At 46.6% G+C, this 21,028-nt stretch overlaps 1 protein-coding gene across 5 annotated transcripts in view; it reads right to left on the bottom strand.

The window, feature by feature from the left end:
- Positions 1 to 623: 623 nt before the first annotated feature.
- SPATS2L (spermatogenesis associated serine rich 2 like) overlaps positions 624 to 21,028 on the bottom strand; it is a 170,801-nt gene continuing 150,396 nt past the window's right edge. For all 5 annotated transcript variants that reach the window (XM_062189686.1, XM_062189678.1, XM_062189670.1 and 2 more), the window contains 5 exons: positions 18,267 to 18,325; positions 11,563 to 11,672; positions 7,721 to 7,823; positions 4,999 to 5,219; positions 624 to 1,528 (listed from right to left, as the gene is read on the bottom strand). In XM_062189686.1, coding sequence (XP_062045670.1) covers positions 1,133 to 1,528; positions 4,999 to 5,219; positions 7,721 to 7,823; positions 11,563 to 11,672; positions 18,267 to 18,325 — 889 coding nt within the window. In that variant the 3' untranslated portion in view covers positions 624 to 1,132. The remainder of the gene's footprint in view (positions 1,529 to 4,998; positions 5,220 to 7,720; positions 7,824 to 11,562; positions 11,673 to 18,266; positions 18,326 to 21,028) is intronic.

The raw sequence follows: 21,028 nt of genomic DNA, 5'->3' as shown, positions 1-21,028 counted from the left end.
CTTACTTTGATACTGGACTTGTCAGCCACTGGACCAATGCATTTGCTTTATTGTTCAGGCTAAGCTGAGCCAAGGTTTAGGTTACCTGCAATCAAGGTTTCTAACTGCCACATGGTATCTAAGACATGCATCCCCATCTATCTGTGTGTAATGGAATGGAAGGAGCATTGTTTCCTTTATAAATTTATGTTTATTTGAGAATTAGAAAGAAACAGAGTTCTCATTTGCTGGTTCTCTCCCCAGATGTCTGCAACAACCAGGGCTGGGCAGTGGCGAAAGCTCGGAGCTAAGAATCAATCCAGGTCTCCCATGTGGCAGGAGCCCAGTTACTTAGGCCATCGCCGCTGCCTCCCAGGGTCTGCACTAGCTGGAAGCCAGAGACAGGATCAGGAGCTGCGACTCCAACTCAGTCACTCCGGTATGGAACGTGGGTGTCTCTACTGCTAGTCTAAATGTTCACTCCCTGAAGGGGTACTATTTTTTCTGAAAGTGTGCTTGTCCTAAAAGAAACAGGATCGGATAGAGCTTTGTGCCACAACCTCTCGTTGCTAAGGTTTTCTTGAAAGCGGGACATAGAACATTCAATACTAAGATGGGCATCAACAAACAAAACGAGCCAGGTGTCAAATGCAGCATATTTTAATTTGTTTCAAATAAAGCAATATATGTATATATATATATATTTTCAGAAAAACACCAGATGTTAAATTCTACAAAAGCGCATGTGTCTTCGGCAGCTCATGTTTGTCTGATCATCAGGAATATTGTCTGTAACAGGAACTCTCTAACAACGATCAATGGACTGACAGCACTGCTACAACATAGGTTGCTAACTGAGCCTCTGATCTTCAGCCACGTCTGGATTTTCCTAACAGATGAGTAAATATTGCCTGGCTAAAATGCTGCAAAGTCTTGATGAGAAAAAGCATCAACAGATCAAGCAAAGCCATGAAGGTTATGAAGCAAGCTAGAGCTGATTATTAGAATTAGTAAAAACGATTACGAGAGGATGACACAACCACACAGGGCCTGTATACTCTGATTGACTCTCTTTTGGCAGCGAATTGGGTCAGCACCTCGGGCCGGGAACCAGAACCAGAATGGAGTGGAAACTGCTCTTTACTCTCCTGGCTCAGGCCACCAACGTTACGGCTGGGACGGAGAGGACGGCGGCGTCTGGGGAGACCTCTATTCTCGGGGGACAGAGATTGCACTGTGAAACCCTGCCCACGCTTCCCCGGACAGGCCGGGCCTCGGAGCTGTCTGCAGGGTGCTGCCTCCGCCGCGGCTTTTCGGGGTGTGCTGCGGCCTCCGGGGTCTTTGTCCCCAAGGGGGCCTCTTGGTTTTTGGCGCCGCCTTTGTTTTTGGGACGGAAGCCGTTGTGCAGCTGTCTTCGGTGTTCGTGCCGGCCGTTGCCCTTGGCCACGGGCTCCGCCTCGTTCCCGCCGCCCTGTGACTTGGCAGGCCCGTTTAGCCTGTTGTTATGATACTGGGGGTTAAATCTTCGTCTTTGGCTGGAAGACCCATTCTACCAAGGAAGCAAAAGAGAGAGGTATTGGATACCAGTAAGCCACAGGTGACATCCACAGATGACATCAGGGAAATCAAATCTCTAAGTCCCAGGTAAGCAGAAGACTATGACGACATGCAAATGAGGCCAAGCGGACAAAAACCCTCAGTCTCACAAGGACACTGCACTGCCTTCTACATGGAACTGCAAGAGAGTCACCGATGGTGAGAAATCACAGAAAATAAGGCAGCTCAGAGCTGGGCCAAATATAGGATGTTTAAAACACGGCGGAACAAAATGTAACATGGGCGGAGCAATGATGACTTCTGGGACAATTTCTGGGACCTTCCATATCTACTGTGTCTATGAATTCTAATCACATATATGAAGACAAAAGGCAAAATTCTGACTGTAATTTTTCTTCTCTAAAGCAGTTTCTTTTTTATTTCAAAACAAATACCATACTTCCGAAATCTCCTCTTGAGCAAGTACAGAGAGGAAGCCTATCTGGTAGCTCTTGGCGGGGCACGGATGGATGGCGTCCCCACAGAGGGAGCCGATTCTCTCTACATGTTTGCGGTTCGAATCCAGCACATTTGGAAGCCTCCTCCTGAAAGATCGTTCTTTCAACAAGCCAGCAGCCACGCACACAGACAGACGGTGGTGAGGGAGCAGTGGCGTAAACTTGTCTGTCGCTGCACCAGGGAGAGAGGCTCTGAGCTCCGTGAGGTCAGTAATAGCCAGCACTTCTCCGTGACTACACTGTGCCAGGAGCCGGGCGCGGTACCTTACCGTGCGTTTGCTCAGCTGGCATCACAATCACCCCTTCAGATAGTTGCTATTCTTTGCTTTAATTTATAAATGAGGATATTGAGTTTAAGGGATTTGTCTAAGGTCTACAGGTGGCAAATGGTAAAGCCATTCCCACTCTGGGCACTGTCTCCTGACAAGGTGCGTGAACAACTTGCGACATGAACGCAGACCTGTTCACTAACCACACCTGCTGTATGACTACGACGTGCAGTTTTGTGAGTTACACACAGATAAGGTTCTTCATTTGTGCACTGTGACTGGATGCTCCAGCCTGCAAAAATTCAGGGCCTAGTCGGACAGTCCAAATGTTGTCTCTTCCTGCCTCTGGCTCCATCCCATACTGGGAGGGGCATTTGCACGCATGAGTGAGGTCCCTAAACTCCCCCCGACCTAAGCCTCACACCCACTCCCACCTATAATCACCATGTGGACCTATGGGTGCGCAAACTGGCAGTGTGGTCTGCCCTCAAGATGGTGTATCCAGGGAAGTGGCACAAACAGATCCCGAACACTGCCCCGGGGCCACTTGGAAGTAGAATTCCAGGCTCTTGAGGATTCCAAGCATGGGTCTGAAGGGAAGGGCCGGAGTGTGAGGTGGTCCCATCTCCTTGGTTTCACCAACTCCTCATTACGGATGGAGCGCTCTGGTTGTGCTCTGAAGCACAGGGCCCTCTGGCCTGGTCTATGGTGTCTGGCCTCGATGTGCAAGTGCAGGTCACCTTACGTGACTGGCACCTGGAATGCCAGAGCAGTGAGCTGACACAGCATCTCCAGAGATGGCAGTGAACCTGGCCCCTCTCGTTCTCACGGAAACGGCCAGACTGACTTTCAGACTTGACTTTATCACGCTGCTTAATAATCAGCAAAGAACAGAGGCTGTGCAGAAGTATTTAGACTACAAGTAAAACAGGTTCTAGTGTGATCTCTAATGCATGAAGGCATGAAACGCACCTTGTGGAAGTGCTGTTGGGAAGTTCCTGAGGGTATTCAGGGCCAGCGAAATGCCTGTTTGTGTCACTCATGGGAATTACAAAAGACCAGGATCATAAAACCCAGCAGGGAGCTTGTTGGGAAACCAGCATTTTGGCACATTAAAGCAAGCCTTTCCTAGAGCTCTCTTGCTCCGAGAGCATGACAGGTGTCTTTACAGCAGGCCCAACTGCTCTACCAGCCAACGCCACTTCTCACTCATTCTCTAGCACTAAGGAGGAAGTCACCTCGCTTAGATACAGCTGCAAAGCAGCAGGAGGGAGGGAAGATGCTCCTCTCCTGTCACAATAGAGAATGGATGCTGTCATTTTGAGATGTGTTCTCTTTACTGAAACCCCAAGAGAAGAAAAGTTTACACTAACTTTGGCCTCTTATTATTTTAAGATCTGTTTTATTTTAAGGCTGGTGCTGTTGCTCAGTGGGTTAAAGCCCTGGCCTCAAGTGCTGGCAGGGCACCGGTTCTGGTCCCGGCTGCTCCACTTCTGATCCAGCTCTCTGCTATGGCCTGGGAAAGCAGTAGAAGATGGCCCAAGTTCTTGGGCCCCTGCACTCGCATGGGAGACCTGGAAGAAGCTCCTTATCCTGGCTTTGGACCGACCCAGCTCCAGCTCTTGTGGCCATCTGGGGAGTGAACCAGTGGATGGAAGACCTCTCTCTCTCTCTCTACCTCTCTCTGTCACTCTATCTTTCAAATAAATAAAATAATTTTTTAAAGATTTATTTTTATTTATTTGAAAGACAGAATTACAGAGAGAGGTAGAGGCAGAGAGAGAGGTCTTCCATCCACTAGTTCTCTCCCCAGTGGCCACAACGGCCAGAGCTATGCCGATCCGAAGCCAGGAGCCAGGAGCTTCTTCCGGGTCTCCCATGTGGGTACAGGGGCCCAAGGACTTGGGCCATCTTCTACTGCTTTCCCAGGCCATAACAGAGAGCTGGATTGGAAGAGGAGCAGCCAGGACTAGAACTGGCGCCCATATGGGATGCCAGTGCTTCAGGCCAGGGCGTTAACCTGCTACGCCACAGCCTTGGCCCCTAAAAAAAATATTTGTTTTATTTTAAAGGCAGAATGACAGAGAGAGAGAGAGAGAGAGATGGAGAGAGAGAGAGAGAGAGAGAGAGAGAGAGAGAGACGGAGAGGGAGAGGGAGAGAGATAGAGAGCACCCACTGTTAATTCCCCACGTGGCCGCAACTGCCGGGGCTTGGGCCAGGCCAAAGCCAAGAGCTGGGAACTTCATGCAGATCTCCCATGTGCAGGACCACACTGGTGCTCCAACACGGATGCTGGCATCATACAGATGTCAGCTTAACCTGCTGCACCACAACGCCAGTACCTGTCTTCTGACCAGTAACCAAAACCTAAGTGGGAAAAATTAAGCGATCCTAAAATACCAACGCCCAGCTTCCTCTCACAGAGGGTCTCGGTGGCAGTTCTGAATCTTCCTCCTGTGTCTGGATGGGTGTTTCCCACATGTGGGCTGATGACGGGGACCTGGGGATGGCGGCAACTGGGGGGCACGCGAAGGGCCGCCGTCCTCCGGTGGAGCTACTAATGCCGTCCCGCGGGCACGCGGCCCACTTCTTCCCCATGGCGAGGCCAGGCAGTGATGCTGGGGGCTGGCGGGAGGCTGGGGGTGACCCCAGGGAGCTCGGTCTCCAACAGCTGCCGGCTCCCAGGGTGGCTTACCTGCTTGTTAGCCGGCATGGGCTGGTGAGGGGGCTCGGCCGTGCTGGGAAGACCGCTCACCATTTTTGGGTTTGCTGCTTTACCCTCGGAGGGCTTGTTGTGATTGGATGATTTTCGGGGAAAGTTACTCTGCTTCCCAGAGGCCGCCGCGTGAGCGTTCAGCAGAGGCAGCAGGGAGGTGCAGGGCGTTCTGGAGGAGTAGTTATTCTTTGGATGGGTAACTGCAACAAGAAAGGGCGGGGTGTCAGGCAGTGCCAGGAGACGAAGGAGCTGGCGGAAGTCCTTTATAAACATTCAGGGAGGCACTGAAGCCGCGTTTGTTGTTGTTGTTGTTGGAAGATGTGCTCGGAGCCCAGCACGTTTCTCCCGTGGGAATCCCTGACCTGAGAGGACAGCATAGTCACCCAAGCTGGGAGGTGCTTCCAGGACACAGACCTATCCGACAACTGCACAGGAGCCCTGGGTCACGAGGCGCCCGGGGGAGACAGAGAGGAGCCCTGAGGCTTTTCTCCTGTGCCCTGTGCACCAGCACCCGCTGCTGTGAGGCCCAGGCCGTTCTCGCTGCCCCGCCGCGGCCCCTGGGCAGTCCGCGCTGCAGAGATGGGCCTGGGCACGGCTGACGGCGGCTGTTAGAACCACCCCGCTCTGGGCCAGGCGTATCTTCCAGCACAGGGCCGGCCCTGCCAGCATCTGCTCTGTCCAACAGCGCTGCATTAGCCAGCCGTTTGCCACCCGTTTTTCTGAAGCCCCCGTGCAGATGTGCACCCCTTCCAATGCTGCAGGCAAGGCAGGCTGCGCACGCAGACGCCCGTCAGGGCTCAGGGCTCAGGGCCCAGGGCCCAGGGCTCAGGCAGGTCTGCTCAACCTTCATCACTGCCATTCCCGCTGGCGTTGGAAGTGGTGGCTTCTGACAGGACGATTTCTCTGTGGCTGTGCGGAACTGGGGCCACGGGGAATCAGCTCAAGGGTAAAGCTGTGACTCCTCTCTCGGCGCTCACTGGAATTCTGACTGTCAGCCCGGACAGCAAGACCTTTCTTTGAATCTTAAAATTGTCACCAATTTTTAAAAGCAATTTTCTCCGCGGCCTTTGTTGGATCAGACCTAATCCCAGGGTGATGCTGGAGGATTAGGAGAGACTAGCAGGGCCCCCGGAACATTAGAAATGGCAAGGACAGCAGCTAGCTCCAGTGCCTTCTTTTTTTGTCTGCCAGGTGCGACAACGACTTGGGGGCTGTCCAAACACGACCAGGGGATTTCAGCGGCTCTTCGGCTCACCAGGTTCAGCTTCATAGGGCCATTCTGCCCTACAGCTCAAGGACCACTATTTCCGGGTCAGCAGCTGTGGGCTCTCCACGTACCCTCAAGAAAGCCAAATAGGAAATGGTCTTGTGAAGACTACTGCCTGCGATACGTGCGGCCGTGTTTCACAGGGACACTTGGAATTTGGTGAGGGGTGTTCCCCCCTAGATGGTACCTGCAGCACTCAGAGGACAGCAGGTGAGGCGACCCCTCCCCAGCCCACCTGGGAAGGTGACACAGGGCCACTGAGCTTTAGTGTCCCGCTGGGGAAAGTAGCCCGGGCAGCCAACTCTCTGACCGTGACCCAGACCAGTTTGCCTTTTCAGAAGGGAGGCAAGGGCTGGGAGTGGGCAGTAAACAGGCCGATCCTTTCGGGAGCAAAGCAGCACCCAGGGAAAAAGAAGGAATCATTTAAGACGGGCAGTCAGAAGAACCGGATAATTACCAAAGATGTGAGAGCAAGGAAGGAGGCTCAGATTACTGTTAACCTCCATGGTGAGAAAGTGGAGGCGGCCCACGTGTGATAATCAGTGCACGCGCCATTGTCACGGCTGAACGCACATACAGTGACATGGAAGACCGGGCGGCGAGAGTGAACCTTATTACGACCTACGTATTAGTACAGGACAGCCAACTGCACTGTAACCTGTATGATAATTACATATAATATACATAATTTACACAGTCCATTCTCTGTGCAGGATACTGTTTGGTTTAACAGAGTTCCCTAATCTTTAGATTAAGCTTTTTAAAAACAAGAGCGATTTCCATTTTGAATCCAGGAGTGCTGCGGAGCTCAGCTGCCGGAGGCTGCGCACTGGGGCACGGCCCTCGCCCCGCCCTCCGCCCTCCTGGGTCACCTGAGCGCTGGCTCCCACCTCCCCTCGTGGGTGGGCGGGAGGGAGCAGGGGGAGAAACGGCAGCCGATTCTGTTGCACATTAGCTGCTCTAATTAAGCTTTAATAGGGAACAAGACGGAAGCTAATGGGGACAGTGAAGTCTTTGATTATCTGCAGACTTCACTGGGCACAGAGAAGGCAGGGCCGGCGGCTGCACACAGTGGCTGAGTGTTCCCGGGCTGCCTAGGGAGGCTCACTCTCTGCCTACCAGGTCTCTGCAGAAGCCGGGCTCTCGGACATGAGGGAAGCAGTTTACCTGGCGGTGCTTGGGAAGAGCTGGCCTGCTGTGTTCCGCTAAATCCTGGGGGTTCACTGGGGGCTGGGGACAGTGGCATTTGAGGAGTCGAAGTTCAAATCCTGGCATTTCTAGGGACTTGTGTCGTGACCTCAGATCATGAAGTCTCTTTAGACCCTCCCTCCAGACCCCCTGGGGGACTGCACACCTGGCATTTCCCATGTTAACTCCCAACAACACCGCACTCGCTCACACAGAAGTATTGAGCGCGAGGAACGCGACACTCACTCTCTCCACAGAGCATGATTTGGGCCTTCAGCTGTTCGATGTCGCAGGAGAACCGGGCAGCTTTCCCAAGCTCTTCATCATATTTACGCTCGCTGACAAAGTGCTGCAGGAGACAGAGGGGAAGCAGGAGCCCTGTAATTACATCCGGTGCCCGTGGATGGTGGTGATCGTTCCAGCCCTGGGCCCGGAGGCTCCATTTAGTTCTGTCCTGCCTGGGGGCATGATCACCCTCCTCTTCTGGGAGTGTCTGAGGGCCCTGTCTCCCCCCAGCCTGGGCTTGGACAAGGCGGTGACACAGGAAAATGTGCATCTGGGCTCATCTACTGAGCCTTTTGGCGCCCACACGCTAGAAGCATTTTCTGGGTTGCAGTGTGGCAGGGTCTTCCTAATTTGGCCAAGAGCCTGCTAGGGTATTAACCACCAAGAGAAAACATGTCTTCCTTCATAGACAGCCATTTCTAGTTGATGTTTTTATTAGAGAGACAGACAGTGAACGCCCATCTGCTCTTGGTTGACTCTGCAAATGCCGGCAGTGGCTGGGGCTGGGCCAGAGTCAGAGGCCTTGAACTCTATTTGCATCTCCTGCATGGGTGGCAGGCACCCAACTACTGCTTGAGCCGCTTCCCGGGATGTACTTGAGCAGGAAGCAAGAAGCAGGAGCACAGTGGGGATCTGATAACGGGATGTGGGCCTCCTGACCTGCACCGGAACTGCTCTATCAGCCCCTCCCACCCTACCCCCTCTATTTTAATAGGGAACCGGGAAGTCCAAAAAGCCATTAGTGTCTAAGAAACATCATCTTCAATGATGGAATTTCAAGTGCTCTTAAAGGAAGTGGTGAAGAGATTATTTTTCAATTCATTTAAAATTCAATTTAAAGTTAAGATCTATGTGTGATGACAGAGTAATACAGCAATAGCTGTGACGTGGGCCCTCCCCGAGTTTACCAGGGAGCGTGCCACATGGTAAGGGACACAGACACCACTAAATACAATACAAGGTAGAATGTGGCTGGTGCTTTCGAAATCAGAGAGAGGAAGCAATAATTTCCTACCGAGCGGGACAGAGTAAGAGTTATGCAAGTGGGAGCAGTTGAGCTAAAAAATATTAAACATTTGCCAGACACTGACCAAGTTCTCCACAGATCACCTCATTTCTGCGTGTTGCACTGCTCTGAAGCCAGCACTAGTATTACCTGTTTTACAGATGGGGACTTGAGAGCCTAAGAATCTGAGACAATGCGTGCTTTACTCAAGGCCACAGAAGCAGCGGTTTGCAGCTGGACCGCCTGCCTCCCAAAGCCCGTGCTACTGAGCCTTTCAGGATGGGGATGAGATTTTGACAGGCAGAAACGAAACTTGGAAGATGAGTTGATTTCAACAGATCTGGAAGCTGATAATTTTTATCGTTCACTTGATTTTCTGACAAGCTGAGATTATCATAGGAAGAGATGGGAGTTGAATTATATATTGGAGGGGTGGGTGCTTGAGGCAAAGGTTAAGTGCTGCTTAGGATGCCTATATCCCATACCAGAATGCCTGGGTTCAAGTCCCAGCTCTGCTCCTGACTCAAGTTTCCCACTAATGCTCACCCTGGGAGGAAGCTGGCCGCGGCTCCAGTACTTGAGTTGCTGCCATCCATGTGGGAGACCTGGATGGAGTTATTGGCTGCTGGCTTAGTCCTGGCCCAGCTCCCACTGTTGCAGCATCTGGGGAGTGAACCAGTGCATGGCACTCTCTTTCTGTCTTTCAAATACATAAAATAGACCAAAAATTTAAAAAATGAGTCCAGTGGTAGAATTCATGCTGAGGAAGGACAGATCATACTAAGGGAAAACAGATTTGCTTTGGGCATAAAACTCTGAATTTAGGGTGCAGGATAAGGCTGGAAAGAAAGAGACAGCTGGGGCAGGAAGATGAGTGGGAGGCCAAAAAGGCCAGAGCAGAGAAGATGAGGAGGGAAGACACCACTAGAGCATTTGTTATCTGCAGGGGAGCCCTCTTCTGTTGGATTCTCTGTGCTTCACCAGGATGGAGACCAAAGTCGCTTGCTACTTTCTACCATTCTTAACCAGGTCTATCTCCTGGTGAGCAGTTTTATTTGTGAAGCTAGCAGCAACTGTGTCCTAAAACTACTGTAGTTCCCTAGAAGTGGGTAAGAAGTTAGGAGTGTGTGTGTACAGGTATACATGTGGATGTGTGTGTATATGTGTGGTGTGTTTAGTATATGAGTGAAAAAAGAGGAAGATAAGGGGCAATTTATAAACTTCACAAATGTGATCATTCGTTCTTGTCTTCCTAATAATCACTTCTGGGTCTGGTAACTACTCTAGTGCAGTTTGCTTCCTTCCTTTCTTCCTTCTTTCCTTCCTTCCTCTCTCTCTTTGTTTCTTCTTCTTCTTCTTCTTTTTTTTTTTTTTTTTTTTTTTGGACAGGCAGAGTGGATAGTGAGAGAGAGAGAGACAGAGAGAAAGGTCTTCCTTTTTGCCGTTGGTTCACCCTCCAATGGCCGCTGTGGCCGGCTCATTGCTCTGATCCGAAGGCAGGAGCCAGGTGCTTCTCCTGGTCTCCCATGCGGGTGCAGGGCCTAAGCACTTGGGCCATCCTCCACTTCCCGGGCCATAGCAGAGAGCTGGCCTGGAAGAGGGGCAACTGGGATAGAATCCGGCGCCCTAACCGGGACTAGAACCCGGTGTGCCGGCGCCACAAGGCGGAGGATTAGCCTGTTAAGCCACGGCGCCGGCCGTTTCTTCTTCTTTTTAAGATTTATTTATTTATTTGAAAGTCAGAGTTACACAGAAAGAGAAGGAGAGGCAGAGAGAGAGGTCTTCCATCTGCTGGTTCACTCCCCAATTGGCTGCAATGGCGGAGCTGTGCTGATCTGAAGCCAGGAGCCAGGAGCTTCTTCCAGGTCTCCCACGCGGGTGCAGGGGACCAAGGACTTGAGTCGTCTTCTGCTGCTTTCCCAGGCCATAGCAGAGAGGTGGATCAGAAATGGAGCAGCCGGGACTCAAACCGGTGCCCATATGGGATGCCTGCACTGAAGGCAGTGGTTTTACCCACTACGCCACAGCGTCACCCCCCCTAGTGCAGTTTCTAAGACCCACAGTCCTGGTGGGTCTATCAGTTACCTTCTCTTTTGGCCAAATGATGGATGGGACCAAAGCGAGGCCAGTCGCAGCCTTCCTGTTAGGGGTTGAAACCAGCAGATCCAGTGGGGCAGCAGAAGGGCTGATGAGCCCTGGAGACCACTCAGGAGCCCTAAAGAATTCTGCTTCGTACATGGCGCAAGTCACCAGGGCTGCTTGCCTGTTTGTAGACCTGTCTTTAGACCCTACTGCTTTGGTGAGCTACACTTCCATTCTCTCAAATTGTACTTGTTCTCGGGGTTTGCCAGGGTCAGTTTCTGTTGCTTGCAAGGGAGATCTAACAGATACATATTGGTAGGTAATGTTTTTAGTAAAAAGGCACCTAGTTACAAACAGGTATAGGAAAGAAGTCAGCACAGACTGCAGCTTTATAATCCTTACTGTTACACTGTTTGTATTATATATGTGCTCATGTGTGTGCTTATATACACACATACACCTTACGTGGTGTGAAAATAATATCCCCCATCCCAGCAATGATTCAGGGTTGGGTACACTTTATTTGGGTCAGTCTCTGTTGACTGAGAAAACAGTCTGTGCCTCTCCCCCCTTTCTGGACTGTCTCTTTCAACCCTGTAAAGGAGAGCTGGGTGCACGAAGCGACAGCCTCAGAGAGCAGAGCTCTGGGGCCGCAGAGCAACCATGGGGCTAGCGCTCTGGCTCCGGGTTCAGGCTCCGGGCTTTCAGGACTGACCTTAATCTCCGCCCTGAGTTCGGCCAGCTGCATCTCTGCCATCTGACTGGCTAGATCAGTGAGTCTCTTTAGTTCTTCTGCTTTCTTCTGACGAGCGGTCAGGATTTCCACTGCCAAATAAGAAGGAATAGCATGTGAAGGCTAGAGATTTACACATATTCACTGGCCTAATTTCTTGGCATCAATCCTCCCGCCACAGCCTGACTGCTTTGCCGGACCTTGACTTTGTTCTGAGTTAGTCACTGCGGTGGGTTCACCCTTGGTGCCCAGTACCAACAACCCATTTCCTGCTGTCCTTATCTACAAATCCCTAAACCAATGCAGTTCCTTCTGATCCACTGGATGCCACATGCTTCTTTTTAATTTTTCCATGGGCATCTGATCCCACCTGCTTAATTTGGACTTTTCAATTTGTGAGTTACTCTGAAATAGCTACCTCTGAAAAAAGACATACTAAAAATCCCATCTGAATTTTGTTGCAAAATTCACACACTTGTCTGCAGCAACTAGCTGTGTTATTGGAATTGGACATACAAGTTTTAATTTATTAGCTTTCTGTGAGCTGAAAAATGCCTCTGGTTTTGATGCTCTGCAGATATGTTTCCATTTTGCAAACAGAGAGAAGTTTCAGAACAGAGTGTCTCATGTCTTTGTCGTAAGTGTCCCTGATGGAAAAATGTCAAGGGTGAGTGCAGCCAGCTTGCACTGGATTTGTGTGTGCTTTTCCACATCTGTACGTGTAGAGAAGACACAGGGGAGTTCTCTGGCACCACTTTTTCACACATCTGTCTGTTGAACTAAAGGTTCGAATAGATGTAGGTTAACTTGTACGTGTGTGCTTCCCCAAAGATTGTGGAGTTCAGAAGCAGTGAGTACAAACACCCAGAGTAAGACTTAACTATTAAGCCTGCTTTTTCAATCGACAGACTTGTAGGGGTCTAATTCAAGTCATGCATGAACTGTCTTCCTATATGCATTTGAGTCCTAAGAGCAGCCCATTGGAGATGGCGCACACGTAGAACCTGTTCTACTTTTGGCTGAACAAGGATCAGCGGCTTTATTAGGCCATCTTCACCACCAACATGCAGAGCCAAACAATATAATTTATGATTTCAAGAGCTCTTACTAGATAATGTCAAAAAAAAGTCACTTCAAAAACTCAAAAAAGAAAAGAAGCAAGGAATCATTTAAGAATTAAGATTTCCTGCAAACCATAATCCATTCTTCAAACAGACCAAGACATTATCTTTTTATGCTGCTAGCAACAAACCGATTGCTATCAAGACAGGAGCTAGTGAGAAGCATGTCCAGATGATGGGAATGAAGGGAATTTTCATCTGAATGCAGACAGTGTATTCCTAAATGATGTCTCAGGTTACCCTGTTGGAACAAAGGTCATCCAATATCATTTTTGGTCAGAGTGCGTATGTTTTGTGTGGTTCACACATCCCTTTTACATAATAAATGCCCACAATTGAAGCTAAAAAGATTTCATTTGAAAGCTGGATTTCTGGTGTCTTCTAAAAAACTGGAATTTCTGGCCACAGCTGGCCAGCACTGCCACATGACAATAATGGAGTAAAGCTGGGATCCATGGTGGCCTGTGTACCAGGGTCCCCGCCTGCCCTGCTCAGCGTGTTAATATTGCCTGCCGGGCTCTGTAGCTATCTCCAGCCACCTGTGAGGCTCCGGTGCAAGCTGAATTTTGCAGTTCTCTGTGTCCATGGTACCGACTGCCTGGTATGGAGGGGGTGCCCAATATGCTGGCCGAATGAAGGATTCAGGGAATGAGTGAACCCAGCACTTGAAAGGAGTAGCTAAGGCTAGATGGACGTTCCTTGTATACAGGGATCACCTAAGACTGCTTAGGACCCAAGCCTTTGACTGGTTATTTGTCTTTACAATTCAACCAAGAGAAAACGACTCTCGAGTGGGAAGTGGGAGCAAGGTATTTCCTCTTACAAAGTGCCATGAAAAAACAGTTCTGAAGGCTCAGCCTTGACCAGGCAGTTAGGAGAGGGGTCAGCAGACCCCGAGTGACTGCAGTGAACACAGATTTGACTTTTCCTCATGGATTATTTGTGGGACTGTGTGACAATTTGGGGTCACTGTTCATTTTGATTAAGTAGAACTTGGGCATTCATACCAAACAAAAAGGCATTGTAGGAATAGATATAAATGGGCCCTAAAATAAAAATGCAGGTGGCAAGATCACCAATAAGTTTTGAGTTTACATTCATGCAAATGTGCATGGAGATGAACACTTTGCGTCAGCAAGTTTCTGATGAGTTTTACATACAGTCTCATTAACATTTCAAAGCCTTTCATTATGAAAAAGCCTTAAAACGTGAGAGAGCTAAAGCCAATATTCTTTGGGGGTGAATATTTTCACCTCAAAAACATCTCTCATGGAAACCAAAGGCAAAAATAAGGTGAGATTTTAAGATTCATTGATGCTATAATTCAAAATAGAAAAATAAGTATATTTTGAAAGCACCATCCTTTCAGAAATCTGTAGAGGGAGACAGTCCCATATACCTTAGGTTTTCACTGCATTCACTTAATTAATATTATTCATTCACTTTTAACAACAGTCGCAGTATGCTTGAATCCATTTTCTCAATAGGATTTATAAATTCCTTTCAAGTTTTTAGGAGACACTGGAAGCTTGCTTATATTACTTGAACCATGGAAAATCTTAAGGCTTCTCAAACAGTAGGAGGGTACTTCAAAAAGTTCATGGAAAATGGAATTACAAGATGCTTATTTTGGTGCAAAATTTTTTAACATCCATGTGTAGCATTTTCATTGTCCATGAACTTTTGAGAACTCCTCATACACATAGATTTCACAAATTTTTGCACTAAAATGAACTCACTCGTTTTAAATATTTATTTTATGTATTTGAAAAGCAGAGTGAAAGGAGTATTTGAAAAGCAGAGTGGAGGGAAAGGGAAACAGATTCAGGGAGGGAGAGGGAGAGAAAGAGAAGGAAAGAGAGAGAGAGAGACCAAGAGACTTTCCATCCATTGGTTCACTCCCCAAATGGCTGCAACAGACAGGTCTCGGTCAGGCTGAAGCCAGGTGCCAGGAACTCCATCCGGGTCTCCCCCATAGGTGGCTGAGGCCCAGTAAACTTGGGCTGTTTTCTGCTGCCATTCTAGGCACCGTTAGCAGGAAGCTCTATCAGAAGCAGATTAACCAAGACTTGAACTGGCACTCTGATCAGAGCTGTCAGCAGCAGAAGTGTTGGCTTAACCCTGCTGCACCACAATGCCAACACCTTTCATACTATTTTCCACAAATTTCTTGAAGTATCTTCATACTCCTCAGCAGAAGGTATGTCCAAAACCATGGTGGGGGTGGGCAGAAGATGGAGCAGAAGTGGCTTGAAATCCTTTATTCCTTATGAACTTTGTATTCTCCTTTGTAATATATCTGTGTTTCCATCAATACAAAGTAATATTTTCCTCTATATCTCTGGTAAACCTGACACACTAAGAGCATGTCTGTCAATTCCCTGGATATATGGATGAAGTGTGAGACCCTTGCTACCATTATAATATACTTAAGTTTCTCCATCTATAAAATATAATAGGGTAATGAGGAACAAAGTAGAATAACACTTGTGAAGTGTTACTGTAGTTTACTCAAAAATGTTAACTATAAATGTTATTGGTGAGGTGAGATACATTCATCATGATCTACTTCTTGTTTGCAATTCATTAGTGTTCATGTCTACTGGGTCCTACAGTCTATAGATACTGAATTGATGACAATCATCTATTTTAACAAATGCTTAGGAAGTACCTACAGTCTTTTCAGCGTTGTGTCAGATGCCATGGGGAATACGGGAGCTTATGTTGTCATTGAGGGAACCTGGCTTATACAATGTACAAGGAAATGGAAAATAGCAAAAACACTCTTGACATCATAGCTAAGTAAGTTCAAGACAGTGGTTGTAGAGAGAGTTCTATATTTAGTGGGGAGAAATTCAAGGCTTCCAATGGTGGGGAAGATGTACAGTTGATACAGGGGTGCCACCTGAGAGATGAACCCAACCGTTCTCACCCCCACTTCTGACTGAGTATGAAGGGGGATGCACCAACTTGGTGACTAACAAGAGCTTTTCATATTGTGCAGATATATTGCGTCAGGCACTATGTTAAATGCCTGACAGTTATCCTCTTATTTGGTCTTGACAATAACTTTTTGAGATACCCACTACTATTATCCACCTTTTTCTGAGATGGAACCCTAGGCTTTGGGATGTGAGCAAAATGGTCTCAAGTCACACAGCTAGGAAATGGGTGGAAACCAGATATGCACTCTGTCTGTCTGCTTCCAAGGAACACAAACTCGATTCCTTGGGCCCTAGGCTGTTCTAAACCCGGGCCTGCAGCACCCTTCCCTGTCAACCAATCCAGCAGCTTCAGCCAGCAGGAGAACACACTGAGAGCAGGCTTCATCGTTCGTGTATCTGTTTGCTGGTTATTCTGGTCTCTAACAGTGCTTAGTATGGAACTGTTATTGATTGACTGAGTTTGAGAGACAGGGATGCTCTCCGGAGAAATTACACATTCCACAGGTCTTGGCACCCAAGGTAATTGTCCCAAGAAGGAATAACGAGTATGTGAAACCCAAGGATTTTTGTGACCTTCTGAGAAAGTGATGTGCTAGGGACTTTCTCTGTCAATTCCAGGGAATCAGTTGTGTCTGTGTTGATTGTTAGCATTTTTAGCATTGTGCTAAGACACTGAAATGAGCTATCCCTAACAAATAGGGAAAAATCTTACATAATAGGAGTATAGTCTACTTTTACTGAATAAATCAACAAATAGCATAAGAATAAAATAATTTCACAATCAAAGGGATTGCATAACTACTAAAATATCCAGCTTCACCCTGGATCACATTAGTTTCATTTAATAAAATTTGCTGTATTTTGGATTTTAAAATGGTGTTTAAAATGATTTAGAATTGTGTAACAAAAACAAAGATATTTGCCATAAAACAACAATTGAATTGTGGCCAAGGTCCAGAAAAGAATAATTTAAAAGAGAAAAATCTGGCCTGATCTTTCATTCTGGCAGAAATAAAGACATTGCAGTGAGTGGGGAAGGGATTTAGCTGGAACTTGGTTGGAACCACAGGGTGCCACTTCTCCAGTTCGTGAGTTGAAATTTGGGTAAGGACGAAAAAAACAAAGATTGCAAAACTAAATCCTAGTTGAAACATATGGTCTTAGGGATGGCATTAACACAGGGCACAGACTTAAAGAATAAGCGAGCACTCGAATGCTTGCTTGTGGCTGGATGTTGAATCTGAGAAATCTTGTTTCCACTGAAATTTCCAACCCGTGACTCTCAGCCCATTTAGGATGGCAATCTGTTCTCCTCTTCATTGAGCAACTCTTCTCAATGAAGTAAGCATGAAGGGCAGAAAGCAACTCAAACCCAGAATATTAATATTTTGTGTTAAATTTAGGAAAAGTTTTGCAATGAGCAAGATAACTTAAGTGGAATCTTTCTTTAAATAGAGAACTTGGTGCGTGAAGCAATCAGACTTGTGATTTCAATTTAAGACATGAAATTGATTTTCTCCTGTGGTTTTAAGCTGGCAGGCATCCGTGTATTGGACAAAGTTTGTAACAGAACTGGTGCGTTTTAAGAAAGCTTCATTTAGTACATCTCTAAGTTTGAATTATCGATCTTATTTGAGTTGCTTAAAAGCTTAGGAATACTTTGCTTCTTAGTTTTGTGAGTTTGCTTTGTCAGGCATCTGAAGTGCTTGAAAAAACTGATATGCATTTAGTTTATATATGTAATTCAATATGTTGAAGGGAATTTAAATAATTGTTTCAAATGGGACATTATAATATTTTAGGAGGATTCAGTTTGAATTAAACAAAGCTTAAAAGAGAGTAACTGAAAATGACTGTATAAAGAAAGATTTATGAAAGAATTTCAAAAAGTTGATGGAATAAAAAGATAAGTGTAGGGGTGGGCATTTCATGCAGTGGTTAAGATGCCACTTGAGACACTCGCATCTTACACTGAAGTGTGTGGTTCAAGTCCCGGTTCCTCTGCTTCTGATCCAGCTTCCTGCTAATGCATGCCAGGGTGGCAGCAGGTGATTGTCCAAGTTCCTGGGTCCTTGCCACCCACCTGAGACACCCAGATTGAGTTCTGGGCTTCTGGCTTTTCCCTGACCCATGGAAGATTTCTCTCTTTGCCTTTCGAATTAAGTGAAAACAAATAAAATAATTTTAAAAATGCTCATTTTAATGCAAATTTTTTTGAAATTTATGTGTAGTTTTTCATAGTAGGCATTTTCCATGAACTTTCTGAGGATCCCTTATATAAATTTAACAGTGAATTCAATGTCATAACTCTAATTAAAACGCTTTATGTGCCCAACAGTTGCCTTGGAGGTCAACAAATCCAACTGATAGCTGTGATTTACCCCAAGTTGATTCTACTATGCCTTCAGCTCAGATGAGGGTGCTACAGTCCTGCCCCCTCCTATATGACATAATGGGAGTTTCCAGGGCTAAGAGACTTGCCCAAAGTTACAAGGGTTCGTGAACCAGGATTTCAGTGTAAGGTTTCAGACCCTGTGAGAGTCTGCTATCACTGTCAGTTTGACCCATGGATTGCTTCTGATTGGGAGGCTTATAAACTAATAACCATGTGTCTACTTACTGGCTTCTTCTTTAACTTTATCCATCTCTGCCATTAATGAAACTTCCTTATCAATGATGCTGGGGGGAAAAAATGAAGAATGCTTAATCAAAGATAATAAACACTGGAAATAAAGGAAAAATTATTTTCATTAAACAAAACACAAATTACCACAAATACTTCTACACTCAGAGCCAGCAGCACACTCTGTTTCTCCCCAACCAAGGCAGCACGGAAGAGACGCTCCCCAGACTTACACGGAGACATCTGCTGATTAGATCGTCGTCAACAACTGAAAAAGGCTTCAGACGCTCAAGACTGTGCCGCTTTGAATTCAAATCGGAGCTTATTTTTGGCCTACACGATCTGAAGTTCCAAACCACTATAATGAGTATTTGAAAAGCTAGCACTTGGTCCATGAAGGACTAAAGTTGCTAACTGTGTTTATGCTCCACTCGCAGAGACTCTGGCTGGGATGGAGTGGGCTGGACCTGATTCTGGTGCAGACAGCGCTGGGACCACCCTACTCTGACAAATATGGCATGGGCCAGCCCACCCACATGCTGGACAGTAGCAGCCTACGCCTTTCTCATCCTCTCAAGCATTTTGAGGTTTTATTGACCTTTCCCCCATTATATTTCATTTATTTTTGGGTTACTTCTTTGAAAAAGGCACTACCAACAAGGTAGCTATCTGTGCAAAGATCTGTTTTCCTCCCAATTTCACTCCTGATCCCAAAGCTCCCCTCCCAGAAGTAACATATGATTACAAGATATCATTACAAATTCTTTCAACGTCCTCTCAGAGGCTTCTATGTCTACACAAGCACAGATGTCAGAAGCTCTTTTTCTTTTCATTTTCATCACAAATAATTCAATATATACTCCTATCTCTAAAATGCTAAGGGCTTTTGGGGATCATAACCATTTAATATTATAATACCTAAAACATTAACAATAATTTAATATTACCAGATATCCACTCAGTATTCAAATCTCCCTCAATTGCTCCATAAATCTTAACAGTTTGTCTAAACTAGGATCCAAATAAAACCTGTTCGTTTTAAGTGCTTTGTTGTCTCTTAAATCTGTGTTAAGCTATACATTCTCTCTCATCTCTTTCCTTATCCCCTTTGTAGTTTATTTGAAGAAACCAGATTGTTCTGAAGACCTAAGGCCTGGATTTTGCTAGTTATGTCTCTGTTGGATCATTTAACTCATTCTTTTTGAATTTCCTACAAATTTATTATTAGATATGGGAATTTGATTTTTTTCAGAGGGAATAATTTATGTGTGGTGTTATTGTATGTGTGTTGAAGGAAGAACACAACATAAGGAATTACTTCTGAAAAAAAGGTCAACTCTGAGACTCACTAAGGTTCTACATCTAATAGATTTAATGGAAATATAAGGGACATCTCTCTTTCTCTCTCTCTCTTTTTTTTTTAATGTTATTAGCCATTGATGATCACGGCCTCTATCAACAGGGTTTGAAAAATGGGAGCATTCAAATTACATCATTCCATTTGTATTCTGAAATCTTCCCATGAAGAGAAACATTCGTTTATCAACGCCTTGGTTACCATGAAGTCAGTTTGCATAGGTGAAGCAGGATAAATGCTTCATTCTCTTACTAAGCAGTTTTCAAAACCGTAGTTGGTTCCTTAGCATTCCCTACTGGTCATGAGTGAGATATTTTTGGCTGTTGGCGCAGACTAATTATGATCTCCTCTTTACTGTTATCCTTATTACTGCTTAGACTTCCATCAGATGTACTTTAAAAGTCTTTTAAAATGTATTCCTTCTTAAGAATCTTTTTGAGGTAAGAAGTGGCTGGGATAAATCTAGAGCAGTGTTGGGGCCCCTCTACTAGATGATGCAACCTAAACACTTGCCCAGAAAGAACTGTATCCCGAGAACTCAGCCCTTTCCAACCAGGAAATCCTAGGGGCAGGAACCACTGTGTACCATGAATGGCAAGTTCTCCAGTACTGGGCTCTGTGCCTAGTTCGTCAAATGTACACAAAGTCAGCTATGCCCATGACGCACATGGCTTAAGGTCACTGGATATGATCACTTTGGTGTAACCAGCATATCAGGGCACCTGTACCTTACTTATTGACATTACATAGGTATGATGTCAATGTATTTTAATTATAGGAAGTCCATGAATACTGAGGGCTGTACGCTAAGAAGGAAGCCTTTACCCCATTCCTGCTTCCCTGTAGGCTTCCAATGATACAAGTTTCTTGCATTACCTTCCAAAGTCCGTGCACGCACACACTAGCATATATTTGCTAACTGTATGAAATGTTGGGCTGAGCCCATAGGCTTTGTAATTCCACAAGTACAAGGTGAATTTAGCTTCTCGGTCAAGTTCACAAATGTAGCCAGAATAGAGGCAAACATGTACTTTTTGTTCTTGTTTCTTACAAGTTTCTTAGGGCACTTGACTTTCCTTTAGGAAGATAAAGACTAAGGAGCTAAGATGAGAACCTAGAGATTGAGAATTAGGAGCCCAAGCTACACACATGGCTAAGCTTCTCTGCCTGAGAGGACAGTTTTATCTTGTACAGAAAGGGAGGACAGAAGAGAGAGAAGTCAGCAAAAAGGCTCAGGGCTGTGAGAGGTGCAGAATCTGGGGGAATCCCCAATAGTGGGGCGGGCAGAAGAACCCTCAGGAGCTGGAGCGTCTCCTCTGCACGGAGAGCGCTTGGAGCCTGCTCAGCACGCCACAACCATGCTGGAAGGTGGTTGGGGCACACACCTGGAAGCTGAGAACGT

This window comes from Lepus europaeus, chromosome 1, assembly GCF_033115175.1.
Source record: "Lepus europaeus isolate LE1 chromosome 1, mLepTim1.pri, whole genome shotgun sequence".
NCBI lineage: Eukaryota > Metazoa > Chordata > Mammalia > Lagomorpha > Leporidae > Lepus > Lepus europaeus.
Note: the sequence above shows the minus strand (reverse complement) of the source record. Positions and strands in the feature narration are given on the sequence as shown.